The 17610-nt window shown below is 39.0% G+C and overlaps 1 protein-coding gene across 1 annotated transcript in view; it reads left to right on the top strand.

The window, feature by feature from the left end:
• LOC149225015 (tRNA/rRNA methyltransferase (SpoU) family protein) overlaps positions 1-17610 on the top strand; it is a 219762-nt gene that overhangs the window by 87265 nt on the left and 114887 nt on the right. Inside the window, exon 2 of the mRNA XM_089386416.1 lies at positions 7932-8226. Within this exon, the coding sequence (XP_089242542.1) occupies positions 7932-8226 (295 nt within the window). The remainder of the gene's footprint in view (positions 1-7931; positions 8227-17610) is intronic.

The following is a 17610-nucleotide window of genomic DNA, read 5'->3' as shown; positions in this document are numbered from 1 at the left end:
TTGTTTGATGGTACAAACTTTGATTTTTGGAAGAAGAGGATGTCCTACTATTTAATGTCTCTTGGACCTGAAGTATGGCAATCTGTTTTGGATGAGTACAAAACTCCTCCCACTCTTCCGACTGATCAAGATGGAAGGAAAGCTTACATTGCAAATGCCAAAGCTTTAAATTCCATAACTAGTGGAATTACTGACTCTGAATTCACAAAAGTCATGGGCTGTGATTCTGCAAAACAAATGTGGGACAAACTCATTGCTTTATATGACGGGGACTCCAAAGTTAAGAAGGCAAAGCTCCAAACTCATAGAAGGCAATTTGAGAGTCTTAAAATGGATGATGAAGAAGACATTACATCATTCTTTCTTCGAGTAGCTGAAGTCGTCAACTCACTTAAAAGCTTAGAAGAAAATATTGAAGAAAGCACAATTGTTCAAAAGGTCTTGAGATCTCTTCCAGATAGATTTGACTCCAAGGTAAGTGCCATAGAAGAAATGAAGGATTTGGATACTTTAAAAATGGATGAACTTCATGGAATTCTCATTGCTTATGAAATGAGAAAAGGGATCCCAAATTCCAAGGAAGCAACATTCAAAGCTTCAAAATAAAAAAAGAAGGGGAAGAATTGGAATACCAGCAGTGATGACTCTGATACTGAATCTGAACTTGCACAGTTTGTATGAAAGCTAAGAAAAGGATCCAAGCTAAAAGGTAAGTATCCTCTCATTTGTTTTAAATGTGGAAGGATAGGTCACTATGTTGCAAAATGTCCTCATAAATATGATAGTGATGATGAGGAGGAATATAAAAAGGGGATGTTCAAAAAGAAAGGTTTTAACAAGAAGAACTTCTTCTCCAAACAAGACGATTTTGATGAAGATGAATTTGTGATCACCAAGAAGAAATCAACTAAAAATATCACTTTTCACAAAATAAATGATGATGAGTCAGATGAGGAAAATGACTATGCTGGAAGCAGAGAAGTATTATTCATGGCATTTACAAATGATGATGACTCTGAACAAGAAGGCGAAGGAAATGTGGATGAGTTACTAATGAGTGCCATTGAAGAAAATGAGAAATTACGAAAGAAGATTATTTCTCTCAAAGTAGAAAAGGAGGAAGCAAAAATGAGGGAAGATTTCTTGAACAATAAACTAAAAGAGAAAGAAGAGATTTGCGAAAAACGTGAAACTGAAATTGTTTCGCTAAGAAAAGAATTGGATCAAGTTAAAAGGAGTTGGCAAAGCTCTCAAACACTTGATAACATCCTTAATGCTCAAAGACCTCAATATGAAAAATCTGGGATTGGCTTCAAAGGAGAATCATCAAGTACAAAGGAGAATGTGAATAAGGAAATCCAAAGAAGCTATGCTGACATTCTTTCCAGTCATCCAAAAGAAGAGAAGTCATCTCACCAAGAACAAAAGTTCACCTTTATCAATCCAAGGAATGAAGGACAACTCCAAGGAAGAATTCTACCTCAAGTCAAGGCTATTCTAATAGGTACCAAACAATCTTTCTTGGTTATTGTTTTTATTGTAAAAACTTTGGTCATCAAGCCAAGCATTGCAAGGCTCGTAAAGATAATGCTTCAAGAAATAAGAATCAACAAAGCAAGCCACTTGGCCTCAAAGAACAAGGACAAATCAAGACTTACAACTCTTTTGATCCTTTGGCTAAGTATGATCCAAGTTGCTCATTATGTAATGATTATGGTCATGATGAACAAAATTGTCCATTCAAAAAGGAAGATCTACAAAAGGATGAACCCACTATTGATAAATGTGGCCTAGCCCTATGTGCTCATAGTGATGAAAATCAATGGTTCGTAGACAATGGATGTTCAAGACACATGTCAAGTGATTGAAAGAAATTTACCTCCTTAATCAAGAAAGATGGAAATGTGTCTTTTGGAAGTGGATCGGCCAAGATAGCTGGAAAAGGAACTGTTGCTCTCATCAATGGAAAAGGAAAAGCCCAAAATGCATTGTTGGTGGAAGGACTCAAACACAATCTTTTGAGTGTGAGCCAACTTTGTGATCAAGGACACAAGGTTGTCTTTAGTACGAAAGATTGTGAGATAAGGAGCTCCTCCTCAGGTGAACTTATAGCTAAAGGAATAAGAACACCAGATAATGTATACATTTTGAACAAAATTCAAGAAGATAAATGTTATGTAAGTCGAGCAGATGAAAGTTGGCTATGGCACAAACGATTGGGACATATAAGCTTTGATAACTTGATCAATATCAACAAAACAAATGCAGTAAGGGACATTCCAAAAATTATCAAGCCGGATCAAGTTGTCTGTGGACCATGTCAACATGGAAAACAAACAAGAATCAGTTTCAAGACTAAGGAGTTCTCTACATCAAAACCTTTGGAGATCATACATGCAGATTTATGTGGACCAACCAGAACTGCAACTCTACAAGGCGAAAGGTATTTTGCTTTATTTGTTGATGACTATACTAGAATGATGTGGGTATACTTTATAAAATTCAAATCCGAAGCTTTTGAATGTTTCAAAATTTTTAAAGCTCTAGTAGAAAATGAGAAAGAATCAAAGATTAAATGCCTTAGAATAGATAGAGGAGGAGAATTTACTTCAAAAGAATTTGATGAATTTTGTAAAGTACATGGAATCAAGAGAGAGCTCTCTGTTGCTAGAACTCCCAAACAAAATGGAGTAGTAGAAAGAAGAAACCGAACTGTACAAGAGATGGCAAGAACAATTCTACTAGCAGTTGATTTGCAGCCCAAGTTTTGGAAAGAAGCAACCGGGACAACAATTTATACCTTGAATCGAACTCAACTAAGACCAAATAACGACAAGACACCATACAAACTATGGAAAGGGAGACCTGCTTTAGTAAAGTACTTTAGAATCTTTGGAAGCAAATGTTTTATGAAGATCAATGATGACTCACTAAGAAAATTTGATTCTCGGGTTGATGAAGGAATACTCCTTGGATATTCTACAAGAAGCAAAGCTTACAAATGCTACAATAATCGACTACGAAAAGTAGTAGAAAGCATTGATGTAAAAATTGACGAAGCTCTTCCAGAAAAAGAAATTGAAGTCCATGAAGAAGATTCTATCCTTGAAGAATTCGAAGAAGAAGAGTCAGCAAAAGAGGAAAAAGATCAAGAAAATAAAAAAGAACCATCTCAAACTCCTTCAAAAGTGAAATTCCTCCAAAAACATCATCCAGAAAAGTAGATTATTGGCAATGTAGATGAGGGAATACAAACCCGAAGAAGGATGACAAGTACACCAAGGAAAGATGATGTTGCTCTCTTATCTATGATAGAACCATAAACTTTTACTCAAGCAAGTAAGGATCCTCATTGGGTGGAAGCCATGGAAGAAGAAATGTCTCAAATCGAGAAGAATGAAACATGGGAGCTGGTACCTCATCCAAAAGATAAAAATATAATTGGAACCAAGTGGGTGTTCAAAAACAAAATGAATGAAGATGGACAAATCATCAGAAATAAGGCAAGGCTTGTTTGTAAAGGTTATTCACAAATTGAAGGAATCGACTTTGAAGAAACCTTTGCACCGATAGCTCGTATGGAAGCTATAAGGATGTTTTTGGCATTTGCTTACTCAAAAGGATTCAAAGTCTATCAAATGGACGTAAAATCAACATTTTTGAATGGGGAACTCAAGGAAGAAGTCTACATGGAGCAACCAGAAGGGTTTGATCTAACAAAAGGAAGAGACTTTGTATGTAAGTAGAAAAAGGCATTATATGGGTTGAAACAAGCTCCTAGAGCTTGGTACAAAAGATTAGATCACTATCTACAACAACAAGGCTTCAAAAAGGGGGTGGCAGGAAGTAATCTCTACATGAAGATGGACAAGGATAAATTACTAGTCACTCTTGTATATGTTGATGATTTGATTTTTGCTAGCAATGATGATGAGATGAGCCATGAGTTTGCTCAAAATATGTCAAAAGAGTTCGAAATGTCGATGATTGGTGAGTTATCTTACTTCCTTGGACTACAAGTATCTCAAACCACAACAAGCATGTTCATATCTCAAGCAAAATATCTTAAAGACATGCTTAAAAGATATGGGATGGAAGAATGTGCACCTATGAGCACACCAATGACCACAGATTGCAAATTGAGCAAAGATGATGAATCCCCCTCGGTAGATGCAACTCTTTACAGGTCAATAATTGGAGCTCTCCTATACTTAACTGCTACAAGACCCGACATTATGCAAGCAGTAGGAATGGTGGGAAGATTTCAATCAACTCCTAAGCAATCCCATTTGTTGGTTGTGAAAAGAATTCCTAGATAATTGAAAGGAACTGCTGACTTTGGTCTTTGGTATCCCAAAAACACAACTCTTACAGTGACAACTTACATCGATGCTGATTGGGCTGGAAGCGTCAAAAAAGCACCAGCGGAAATGCATTCTTCATGGGAGATTGTCTAGTATCTTGGCTTAGCAAAAAGCAATCATCTATATCTCTTTCCACAACTGAAGCCGAATATATAGCTGCTGCAGATTGTTGTACACAGATACTATGGATGAAGGAAGCTTTGAAGGATGTCAACATAGAAACTAAACAACCAATCACCATCTATTGTGACAACACTAGTGCCATCAGTCTCTCAAAGAATCCAGTCATGCACTCAAAGACCAAACATATTCCAATCAAATATCACTTTCTCCGTGAACAGGTCGCTGAACAAAACATCAAGTTGGAGTACATCAATACAAAAGAACAAATTGCAGATATCTTCACAAAGCCTCTTCCACGAGAAGCATTTGAACACCTTCGCCAAAAGATGGGGGTTATTGCTCTTGCATCACATTAAATAATCATCTTCACAAGAGTAGGGCAGCATGTCAGGGGGAGCAGCATGACAAAGAAATCAGTTTGATAGGGGGAGTACTTGGCCACCCCATTTGCCATTGATGTCAAAGGGGGAGAGGATGTCCAGATATTTCCATCAATGACAAAGGGGGAGACTGTTGGTCAATAATTGTCATTGATGAAATATAACTCTCTTGATGGACATTGATTTGATGACATATGATGTCATGGTTGGAAGTCACCAAGGATGATGCATGGTTGATGACATGAATGCCACCATGATCACATGGAAAACTTGGAGTCATGATGATATGACACATTACAATGAGGACTGTCTGCACAAAATTCATGCACAGTTAACAAAAGAACTAAATCTGGTCACCTTGAAGGCATCTTCTCAAAATGAACTATAGACCATTTGAAAGAGGATTGTTTCCCCTTTCCAACAAGCCCTCACACGCCTCCAAACTCCTGGTGGTTAGAGAGAAATCGATTTTTTAAGACAAAATAGAATTATTTATTTATGGAACCGACCTGTACTTAGTCTCTCATGTCGGCCTGCCTATAGGAGTCATGTCCCTTCGCATTAGCACCAAAATCACTATATATATGGGTGCTCGAACATCACTTTTCTCGTCAAGTATTCGGTGAAAAATACAGAGGAAGATTACAACTCGTGAACATCCAAGAAAGAAGCCTAAAAGAACATCGGACTTTCTGCACCTCAGACTTTCTGCACAGTGATAACCCAGATTGGTGAACGAATGCTTGATTTGACTGTCTCGTTACAGGGTCTTTTGTTTTGACTGCATCGTTACAGAAATTCTCGGATTGACTACAGTGCTTCTCGGATTAGTGGGAGGGTCTTGCCTCGAGACTGTTGCCTTGTACCTTCAGAACCAAGCAGTGTTCTTTGGAACTTCTTTGTTGCATCAACAACTGTTTGGGTAGTGACCTTACCTCAGTTAGACTCGGACTGAGGAGAAGATACTTCGGTTATTACGGAAGATCCTTACCTGTATTCTCTTGGCTGTTGACTGTAATTATAGCTCGGACTATTGGACATTGCAGAAAATCCTTACTTGTATTCTCTCGACTGTTGACTGTAATTATAGCTCGGACTGTTGGACATTGCAGAAAATCATGACTTGTATTCTCTCGGACTGTTGACTGTAATCTTATAAGCTTGGACAGTGATACATCTTAAAAAACTCGATCTCCTTAAAGCCTCGATTGTGGAAGTATTGGAGCTGTATAACAGTGATGGATTCTCTATGGTACAGTAAAGTGCAATGACCAATTTGGACAGTGTCTTGGAGCTTGTGATGTAGCTGGGGTATGGTATTATTAACTGAATTTGCAGCAACAGTGAAGTCCAGTGGAGGACAAGGTTCAGTGAAGAGTAAGTGAAGTCAATTTCAAGTATTTATGGAATAGTGAAGAATTTTATCAAAGACACCCAAGTAAGTACATCACACATTCTCTATTAAAAGAAGCAATTAGGATTGGTGTCATAGGGGTTGGAGCCCTTAAACACAAGGCTGGAGCCTTGAGAAGAATAGGGTCGAAGCCCTAGAGGTTGGAGCCTCATTAAAAAGTCCAAGTTGGTGCTTGGCTACAGGTTGGTGCTTGGAACTTTGAAGGGTTGGTGCCCTCAACTATTATTGTACTCAATTATTTGAAAAGAGGATTAAAGTCCTCTCTTAATAAAGTTATTATTTATTTCATTTCTGATTATAATTGTGAAGAATCTAACCGGTAAAAATAACAATTGAAAAGAAATACTGATTCACCCCCTCTTGGTATTTCCAACACTAGTTACAGCATCAAACACAAGAAATTAGTGTTCAAGAACCAGTACACATAAAATAGAGGTTTAGAAGTTAGAACCATAAACTGCTGTTTTCTCATTGAGTCATTGATGTCATCAAATCAAAATGTTTTACGTAGATAGATACTGTTGGTGTGAATGTCAATGGCAAATACAAAATTGGGTAGATCTTAGATACGGCGGATATTTCTTTCTTGATCTTATTATCGTAGGGTTATGCACAGCACTGGCAACTCCAATTGCAGCAGATGGAGAAGTAACAGCAATAGATGGACTTGGAGGAGGGCAGGCAACAAGAACACTGACTTCCTTCTCTTTCCTTTGACCCTCACCAGCAGCCCTTGATGATTGAGCCATGATTTCAGTGGTATGAATGAAGAAAAATGCTGCTGTTGGAGAAATGACAAATGTAGGATGTTAGAGTTCCTTCAACTCTCCAAGAATCCATTCAATTCTGTTTTTTCTTTCATCTGCACATGCCACAATGTTTAAAGCATTTTTCTGTGGCTGAAAGTGAAAAAAGGATCACTTTTTCTAACTCTGTTTTGACCTCTTGCGTGTCTAACACCTCGAGACATACTAGGGCACATGTCCAAGATGTGTCCTGTTTCAGGACATGTATCAAATTCGTGTCTGACACATGTCCTAGCATGTCACTCATCTGACATGAGGAATAGGGACACACAGGTACTGTTGGACATATCCTGTTTCTTAGCTAGGGTGTAACCAATAAAGAGATGCTTGCAAAGGCTATTGGTATTGGCAGCTGAGCATATTCATTCTTTCTAATACAAATCTCAGGATTGTCTTCAAAAGAAGGATGTTCTGAGTCAGAATCACAGTACCTTTTGGCAAGCCTTGGGTATGAACTTCCATTTTGAATGTTGAATACCAACATAATTTTTTTTTGGGTGTTTCAAAAATGTTCAATCTTTAATGAGTTTGACATAACCTCATTTAAGAATGTAAGTTTCCACAGTTACTCATAGTATTCCTGAGCTTTTTGGAGATAAACTGTGTGCTTAATTTTGAAACATTCAAAATCAAGCACATGGTTACAACTTTACCCCCAAAAAGCTCAAGTACATAACCTTATCTAATTTCCTTTTTCTTCGTCATTTTGGCACTCTGCTTTTGCTTGTGCTAACTTCTACATTGCAAATGGATGATGCCCACTTTGAATATGTGCTTTTTTCACTCTTTATGTAAAAATTCCATACCTTGACGCGTTTTAAGAAATTCATGTTATTTTGTCAAGGGAGGTATCTGAATATTTGCAACAGAAGTCAGTTAAACAAGTGGTTGACTGTCTGTTTGTACAAGATGTTACTGGCATACCTGTGGGCTTGATAGAGACTTCCAGGCGCATTGTGCATGTAAATCATTTGGTGATGCAGAAGCTAGCCGGAGTAGAGTCTATAGAGCCCACTGAAGCAATAGGTGTAATCAAGCTTCCTAGCAGTTTCTACAACTTGGAATCTCTTGAAATTCACTCTAGTTCCCAGATATGGTGCTCGTTGCCACATCGTCTGCTTGTACTTGATGGCATTCAGGTTTCTTCTGGTTCTTGGCTACATCTTTCTTGCTTAATCTTTATTTTCCATTACTTGTACTGTAGCTATTTTCATATAGATTTCTTTCATTATTTAAATGCTACTGATATCTTTTTACTTCTGTACTGCATTTGCTTTTATGTCCCTTAAATTCTTGACACAATTTAAGAATGCCATCTTCCCCAGGGAGCAAAGCCATTGGATATATAAACAGAAACATATACAGGTTCTTCATTCTTCGAAAAGAGAATAATTCTTTTAAGAGCCAGGCTTAATGAAATAAACCAGCTCTCTCAATGATGTTCCAATTTGTGTGTCACCAATCCAGATTAGCAGATTTGGAAATTGTCAGGGCTAATGACAAAATATGCCTATATCCTGATGCTACCCTTGATCCATAAATGAATTATTCTTCCAGAAATTATATATAACAGAAATATTGGAGAAACTCATGGGGATGGATGATTTTATATCAACTAGAATTCATAGAACCCTATAAAAGATTTTGCTTGGAGAAGGTCAATGTAGACTTCATATTTTAACACAGTGAGTGTATATTCACCAAATTGATTAGATAGCCATGTACTATAGGTTACAGTGATATCGCATGATCTTAGTGGTGAAGATTCATAACCACATTCCATGTAAGCAGAGTGCACAGCTTGTATGGTATTACGTTATAGAACAATAATAACTGTCCATTGTCCATAAATGAAAAAATTATCTGAACGATCATCAACTTCACAATGTCAAACACAAAATGAAAAATCACTGAGAAAAAATCCCAATTTTTTTGAAAAGTTTACAGCTTTGAGAAAACTCCCAATATCAGCCCAAAATTTGATTTTTTGGGTCATTTTTTCCGACTTTATTTTCTGTTGGAAGCCATAACAGCCAACATTAAATGCTTAAAGGAAAACTTGATGTGCTCTTTTGCCTTTCTGTTTCTATCCTTTTTAACATTGAATTTCATATGGAGAAAAGAGAAATTTCATATCCTATTCAGAATTCAGCAGATTTAATGTTTTCAGGATTTCAGCCTTTTAGGATCGGTGGGTTTGCAGCCTTTGAAGACCTGATTCTACTATATATAAGAGTATGGAATAGGCATTTAGTCAATAACACAGAGCTCTCTATCTAGTACCTACACCATTGTTGGTGATGTTGACCATTGAACTCATGTGTCATGGCCTTAATAAAAGAGTACTCTTCACTCAAGCCAAAACCAATGATTAGGCACATTAAGCCTTCTGCCTCATGTTAATTGATCCAAAATGGAGTTTGGAATCTGGATAGACTTTTAAGTCTAAGTGTTCCTCACAGAGGAAAATGAAAGTCTAAGGATGTTCCTAGAAATAGTCCCGTTGCGTAGATCTTTTCATTCTGAATCCACTGCAATTTGAATGGACTAAAACGGACCTCGGATGCAGAAGTTATCACAGAAAGAAGTTGCCCTTTGTCCTTTGAAAAAACAGCAAAATCTTAAAAAAAAATGGCCTAAAAGGCTTTATAAAGGGAAATCGCATCGGAATGGTCCAAGAGGCGGACTTAAAGCGGAGGCAGAAGAGACCCCTGATTACCGATCCCTGACATATTGGGTCGGAGGTAGGCATATGCAAATAATATAAGGAAAGGACCCCGGGCCGATGCGTCATTGCGATCGCCGATATCGGTGTCGGCGATGCTATGAGATAAGGGAAGGAACCCTGGGACTATGCGAAATGCAATTGCCGATCCGCGGCGTGCGATTTCAGCCATCGGATCGGAAATCAGATCAATGGTCTAGATTAAATCGGCGATCGACGATCCCTGATAGCAGGGCTAATGCGATTGTGATAAGCGACAAGGGCCGGACCCAATGGGGATTATAAGCCCGATTACATAATTTTTTAAGTCTGAGAATTCGGATTTTCTGTGTTATCTTGTGTATTTGGGATTTTGGCCATGCGATGATGTGATAGTGATATTGCGACTAATGGTGGATCCGATAGGGTTATAGGGGCGATTTAATGAAATTTCAAGTCCGGAATTCACGCCCAATAGTGTAATTTTGGAAGAATCTCTGTGTATTGGATTTTTCCCCATTTTCGGGTTTTTGCCTGGAAGAAGGCCCCAATCCCTCTGTAACGGCCCCTGATCACTATGCCATGCTGCAAGCGGGCATTTTTGGCAGACAATGATGCGTTTGAAGCCACAGAGCCGCAGAGCCAGATGGCCAGTGGAACAGACAACGCACAGAGAAGCCACAGAGCCGTAGGGGAGTAATGACACGCGGAGAAACGGTTGGGGAAGCTGCAGAGCCGGGAAAATGCCTCAAAGGAGACAGAAGGCCAAATTGACAGGGTGGTTAGCGAGGGCTGGAGGTCGCTGGAGGAGCGTTGTTAGCTACGAGAGCGAAAAGCCAGAGAACACGATTGACAGGCAGCAAAGCTACTAAAGGTCGCTGGAAGGGTGCTAAAGGTCGCTTGGAGGTCGAGTGAACCATTGATGCACGCAGAGGTCGAGAGAGAGCTCAGAGAAGCCAGAGTTGAAGAGCCAGAGCCAGAGCCGAGAGCCAAGAGTCAGAGCCAGAGCCGAGAGCCAGAGCCAGAAAGCCGAGAGCTTCAGAGCCAAGGATGAGAGGGTGTTCTAAGCCCATTGTTTCTGTGTAAAGTAGTGGAGTTGAGTGTGGAGCTTGTAAAAGAACTGATGCCCTAATCCCAGAGAGCCTAGTCGAGTTGACTAGACCTCAAGGAGACGTAGTCCAAGAGTTTTGGGTGAATTCCAAATTAATATTGCTGTTATGTGTGTTGTTTTATTGCTGCATCTTGCTGCTGTGCGTGTGTTGCTTGTTTGCTGCTTTACTTACTGTCATATGTATTTTATACGAGCATAAGCAAGTGAACTTACAACACATAACGGTTTTTAAACAAATATAAGCATACACCTATGTTCAAGCACATTATTAATTTTTCATTAGTTAATCAATAAATCTTGGGAATATTTAAGCTTTGGAAGTGGGAGAGGTTCTTGTAAGCTCAAAAGAAGCTTTTAGCGCCCCATTTTCAGATCAGGTGGTATCAGAGCCTAAGATTGATTAACCCCACCTTCAAAGAGGGTTATATTAGAATGTTTGATTGACAGAGCAAAGATTGCTTGTCCGAAAGGTGTTTGGGTAGTCAAGGATTGATTGTCTGATTGATTGTATGCTTGTTTGCAGACTGACTATTGTTTGAGTTTGCAGAGGTGAAGGGAAAGCTATTGATAGCTCAGTCCAGGAAGGACAAGAAAGAAGAAGGGCTGAAGGCATTCTTCTATCCCAAAGGACCTCAAAGCAATCCTTGAAGCACAAGAGGTTTGTTAAGCTCTTTGTTAATCTTGTTTGAAGTTTTTTTGTTCATTGGTAAAATGACTACTTCAACAAGTGAATAATCAAATTCTTCTTTCTTCACAAGAGTCTTTGATGAAGACATGAAGGAAGACTTGTCCACTATGATGAATATGGTGAGAGAAATGTATGAGGATGGAAGGAAGAGCAAGATACTTAGAGAGCAGCTGAATTCCGTGGAAGAAGAGAAGCAGATGCTTTCTGACAAATTGTAGGAAATGGAGAGGCAACTTCATATTGCAAATATGAACTTGAAAAGGATGCATGAGTTGGAGTCACAACTCTTCGTTGCCAAAGAAGCCTTGGTCAAGTATTAGCTTGAAGAAGAGGTAAACCATTCTAGTTTGTCTTCAAATTCTTCTAAGAATGCTTATATTGGTTCTTTTGAAAAGCATACCAGAGGCATAGGTTCCAAGCTAATGTCCAAGATGGGCCATGAAGGAAAAGGCTTGGGTAAACATGCGCAGGGTATTGTTGAGCCAATAATGGTTGAGGAAAGGCCTAAGTATTTGGGTCTTGGCTATGGACAGTCTTATGGAGAGAGTTCCAAAGCTGCCATGAAGGCCATTGAAACAGTTCCAAGGAGTAGTTTCATTGCAGGTCCTCCACCTCAAAAGTGTGAAGATTGTATTCAGGAGGAATGCAATAGCTTGAAACATCATTTGCAGGATGCAGGTGTTCAGAAGCACACACTTGAACCAGAGAGTTGTGGAAACTCTAACAGCCTTGAAGAGATTGATGGTGTTCCAAAGGGAGCCACTTCTTCATTTGATTCACCTCCTCATGAAGGCAATAAAGGTGAAAGAGAAAGGTATAAATCTGGTTCTAATCATATTCCTTTTGATTTTGTTCAGCATGGTAAATTTCCACATAGATATGGGAAAAGAGTTGCATGTTCCTTTTGTGGTTTGGATAACCATAATGTTTCTAGATGTTGGAAGAGAATGGCCACATACATGAAACTTTTGAAGGAAAAGAAGCAAGAAGCCAAAGGTCCATTGGACAAGGCAAATCATGCTGTCAAGAGGATGCACATGTGTTGCACTTACTGCCATAAGCAAGGGCATCTTGTTGAAAAGTGTTGGACTCTGAATCCAACAATGCTTCCACAAAAGCTGAAGAAGGTGGAAAGAGAAGATGGCAGAAATGGAAAGGAAGTTTCCATGGATGATGTGTTTCAGGATGATTCACATGTTGATGCTGATGTGCAGACAAAGGTAGTACCTTTGAAGGGGATTGGTGAAAAATGGTTAGAGTTCTTATCCAATTAAGATTGCATGTCTATTGATGCATCTGTTTGCATTTCTTTGTTAATGGAATGCAAGTTGCGGGATTTTACCAAGAAGGTGAATGGAGAAGTTGAGTAGGAGACTCACTTTGTTGCTGCAACATTATATTTCATTTCAGCTTCGAAAGTACAGTGTGCTTAACCGAAAGTTGAAAGATGAAATGCATGCATGAGCTTGATGTGCATGAACACAGGGATGCTGATGATTTTTTTGTTTTTGAACGTGTGTGTGATTAACTTGAAGGGTTGATTGCTTGACATGCATGTGATGCAATGTTGACTTGGGAGACGTTAACTTGGTCTCCAAGATGGAGATGATGATGAAGTGGTTCATCTTTTGAAAAAGAGTCCTAATGGTCTTTTTCTACTTGCTTGACTTGAAAGGTCATTTGTTTAAAGGCATGTTTTGTGGGCTTGTTATCTAGTTCATCATTTGTATGCAGATGTAAGACATGGAGGTGTCCACAAGATGTGAAATCTATTTCTTTGTTGAAGCAAGAGGTTAAGCCATCCAGTTGTTGTTTGTATTTCTGTTGTTGTTGACAACTTGTCAAACAGGTACAAATGAAAATTTTGTGGAGCATATGTGACTTCACATTTGTTTGAGCCACCTTGGATCAATGATCAAGGCAGAAAAGTTCAAGCTATCTTTTGTGACCATCTCAGCAGGAGTTTTGCAGGAAGGCAAGGAGGAAGGCAGTTCTTCCCAAGAGGACCAGCACATCCAAGAAGAAAAGTGGTCAAAGGCTTTGGTTCAGAGGCATTATGCATGGCAAGTGTGTGGAGGTTGAAAGAAGAGGGTGCTGTTACTCTCATTTACTATTCAGATCAGTATATCATTCTTTTGGAGACCAAAAGTTCTTTAGTGGGAAGGCGTGATCCAAAATGGATTTTGGATAGAATTCTAAGTGTTCCTCACAGAGGAAAATGAAAGTCTAAGAATGCTCCTGGAAATAGTCCCATTGCGTAGATCTTTCATTCTGAATCTACTGCAATTTGAATGGGCTAAAACGGACCTCGGATGCAGAAGTTATCGCAGAAAGAAGTTGCCCTTTGTCCTTTGAAAAAGAGGCAAAATCTTCAAAAAATGGCCTAAAAGGCTTTATAAAGGAAAATTGCATCGGAATGGTCCAAGAGGCGGACTTAAAGCAGAGGCGGAAGAGACCCCCGATTACCGATCCCTGACATATTGGGTCGGAGGCAGGCATATGCAAATAATATAAGGAAAGGACCCCAGGCCGATGCGACATTGCGATCGCCGATATCGGCGTCGGCGATGCTATGGAATAAGGGAAGGAACCCCGAGACTATGCGACATGCGATTGCCAATCCGTGGTGTGCGATCTCAGCCGTCGGATCGGAAATCAGATCAATGGTCCAGATTAAATCGGCGATCGGCGATCCCCGATAGCAGGGCTAATGCGATTGCGATTGCGATAAGCGAGAAGGACCGGACCCGATGGGGATTATAAGCCCGATTACATAATTTTTGAAGTCTTGGAATTCAGATTTTCTGTGTTATCTTGTGTATTTGGGATTTTGGCCATGCGATGATGTGATAGCAATATTGCGACTAATGGCAGACCCAATAGGGTTATAGGGGCGATTTAATGAAATTTCAAGTCCGGAATTCACGTCCGATAGTGTAATTTTGGAAAAATCTCTGTATATTGGATTTTTGTTTTTGCCTGGAAGAAGGCCCCAATCCCTCTGTAACGGCCCCTGATCACTGTGCCATGCTGCAAGTGGGCGTTTTTGGCAGAGAATGATGCGTTTGAAGCCACAGAGCCGCAAAGCCAGATGGCCAGTCGAACAGACAACGTGTAGAGAAGCCACAGAGCCGCAGGGGAGTAATGACACGCAAAGAAACAACTGGGGAAGCCGCAGAGCCGAGAAAATGCCTCAAAGGAGCCAGAAGGCCCAATTGACAGGGTGGTTGGCGAGAGCTGGAGGTCGCTGAAGGAGAGCTGTTAGCTACGAGAGCGAAAAGCCAGAGAGCACGATTGACAGGCAACAAAGCTGCTAAAGGTTGTTGGAAGGTTGCTAAAGGTCACTTGGAGGTCAAGCGAACCATTGATGCACGCAGAGGCCAAGAGAGAACTTAGAGAAGCCAGAGCCGAAGAACCAGAGCCAAAGCCGAGAGCCAAGAGTCAGAGCTAGAGCCGAGAGCCAGAGCCAAAGCCAGAGCGAGAGCTAGAGCCAAAAAGCTGAGAGGTTCAGAGCCAGGGATGAGAGGGTGTTCTAAGCCCATTGTTTCTGTGTAAAGCAGTGGAGTTGAGTGTGGAGCTTGTAAAAGAACTGATGCCCTAATCCCAGAGAGCCTAGTCGAGTTGACTAGAGCTCAAGGAGATGTAGCCCAAGAGTTTTGGGTGAACTCCAAATTAATATTGCTGTTATGTGTGTTGTTTTATTGCTGCATCTTGCTGCTATGCATGTGTTGCTTATTTGCTGCTTTACTTACTGTCATATGTATTTTATACTAGCATAAGCAAGTGAACTTACAACACATAACAATTTTTAAACAAATATAAGCATACACCTATGTTCAAGCACATTATTAATTCCGCATTGGTTAATCAATAAATCTTGGGAATATGTAAGCTTTGGAAGTGGGAGAGGTTCTTGTAAGCTCAAAAGAAGCTTTTAGTGCCCCATTTTTAGATCATTAATGCTTTGATTAGCCAATTTCATCAAAATTAGAGGGTGTGAATAACAACATGGTAAATGGACTAGTATCCACAAGTAGCACCAGTATTGATATCCTTGGAGAATTGAGGTAGAGACGAAGGTATCATACGATGCTACTGATGACGAGGATCTCAATATAGGGGATGATTTTGAAGATATGTATTTAATTGTTGTAGCATGATGTCTTTTGGACTTTGGAGGCCATTTAGAGCCTCAATATCAATGTATTTCATTTCAACTATCCATCACAGTTAGTGCCATTTTGCTATATTCATCCTTATGTGCTATATACATGAACAAACTTTTCATATTTGGTGTTTATTGGTTCAGATTTACATTGATGTACCTGAATATATATATATATATATATATTTTCATGGTGGAGGGTGGAAACCAAAAGGGTTGTTATCAAGGAGGCACTTGGGTGGTTACATGAGTATAAGTAGGAGTAGGGGCCAAGGAAGGATGACCCACAACCATTATGGAGGGGAGGAGATCGAGAGTGAGGAAGCTGATGTGCCACCCTCAACAATACCTTTTACACAGAGTGAGACACCCACTACTTGCCTTACATCTTTTGCTGTGGGCCTTTTTCTATGAGAGAATGAGCTGTTACCTTTGCTTGTAAAAGGGGTAGAGGGAATTGGTAGCTAGGTACTAGACTAATGATGATTATGACTCATGATGATGAGATATAGTTGTTATATAGTCGATGTATTTTTTATGTTTATTATTTGAATGGACAAACTATGAAGATTCGATATTGGCAATGTATGTTTGATGTCTTGTTTGATGATCTGTACATCTTGTCTATCAATTTTTTTTATCATATTTATGTGGCAATATGGTTATTTGAAGTTGTTGTTGGTTTACATTCAAAAAGATTGAAAAAATGAAATTATTTTGTATTTTTGAATGTTTGCCATGGTTTATTGATTTATTGGTGATGTCCAGAATTTTAGTTCTTTTTCGTTGATGCCAATTTTTACACTATGATTTAACATAGCCACATTATAGTAGTGAACGATGCCATATCAACTTCAAGTGATGTATTTGGTAACCTTACACAATTCAAAAGGAGTAACTCCATGGTGGTCTTTTGTATGAGTAACATGTCTCCAAAGAAAGGTACTATCTACTAGTTTGATTGAATTAAGTTAAATTATGCCAGAAGTGACCCAAAGAGGGTGATACATCCTTACTTTTTCATCTCGTTGTTTAATAGAAGACCTTGATTACTACTAATAGATCTACTAAGCCATATTAAATTTGATAGTATGAAGTGCAAAAGATAAAATACATTATATTTGCTTAACAAAAGTACTAATTTATGCATAATCTATGCATGCATGAAAGAATATAATACAAAGTGATATTCAATAAGAGACTAGAAAATGGTGAAAAAGGCATAAACTAGTTCTATATATATATTCACACGAAAGATACAAATATAGCACAATTGGTGTAACCACCTCTTGAGGTAGATTTGCTGTCATACAAACACCTCATAAGGAGATAACGTTAGGAGGAGGCAACATAAGATATAACGCACGCTTAGGATAAAGATTATATCCCATAATGTGGAATATACATAGATGTGGTACAAAATTATTGTATAGGGAGACACATGCTAACAATCCCACCTCCTTAATCATAAGTCCAAACAATTATACTAGCATGGCAACAAGAAATAGTGCATAAACTGGTATCATATTGTAACGTCCACGATCCTCTACGAATTGAGGATGAATGGGATGAAATAGCCTATTCATCCCCATAGGCTATAGTCCTTGTTGTTGCATAGAATGTTTAGGCACCACGACAACGTCTCAGATCGGGGGCTGTTGTTGAATTTTCTAAGTCTATCCGTTAGAAAATTAATCTGTATTCTGCTGGTTTATTTCTTCTACTTGTAAATTCTGAACAAGTTATTTAAAACATTTTAAATACCGAGATAAACACAATACAGTCACAACATCTATAGATCATCAACTGAAAGAAAACAAGCACACAAGTGACACTGTTATTTTTGGACAAATGT

Source organism: Pinus tabuliformis, chromosome Q (genome assembly GCF_031772625.1).
Source record: "Pinus tabuliformis cultivar Carrire ecotype Pingquan chromosome Q, CPIR1, whole genome shotgun sequence".
In the NCBI taxonomy this organism is placed as follows: Eukaryota; Viridiplantae; Streptophyta; class Pinopsida; order Pinales; family Pinaceae; genus Pinus; species Pinus tabuliformis.
Note: the sequence above shows the minus strand (reverse complement) of the source record. Positions and strands in the feature narration are given on the sequence as shown.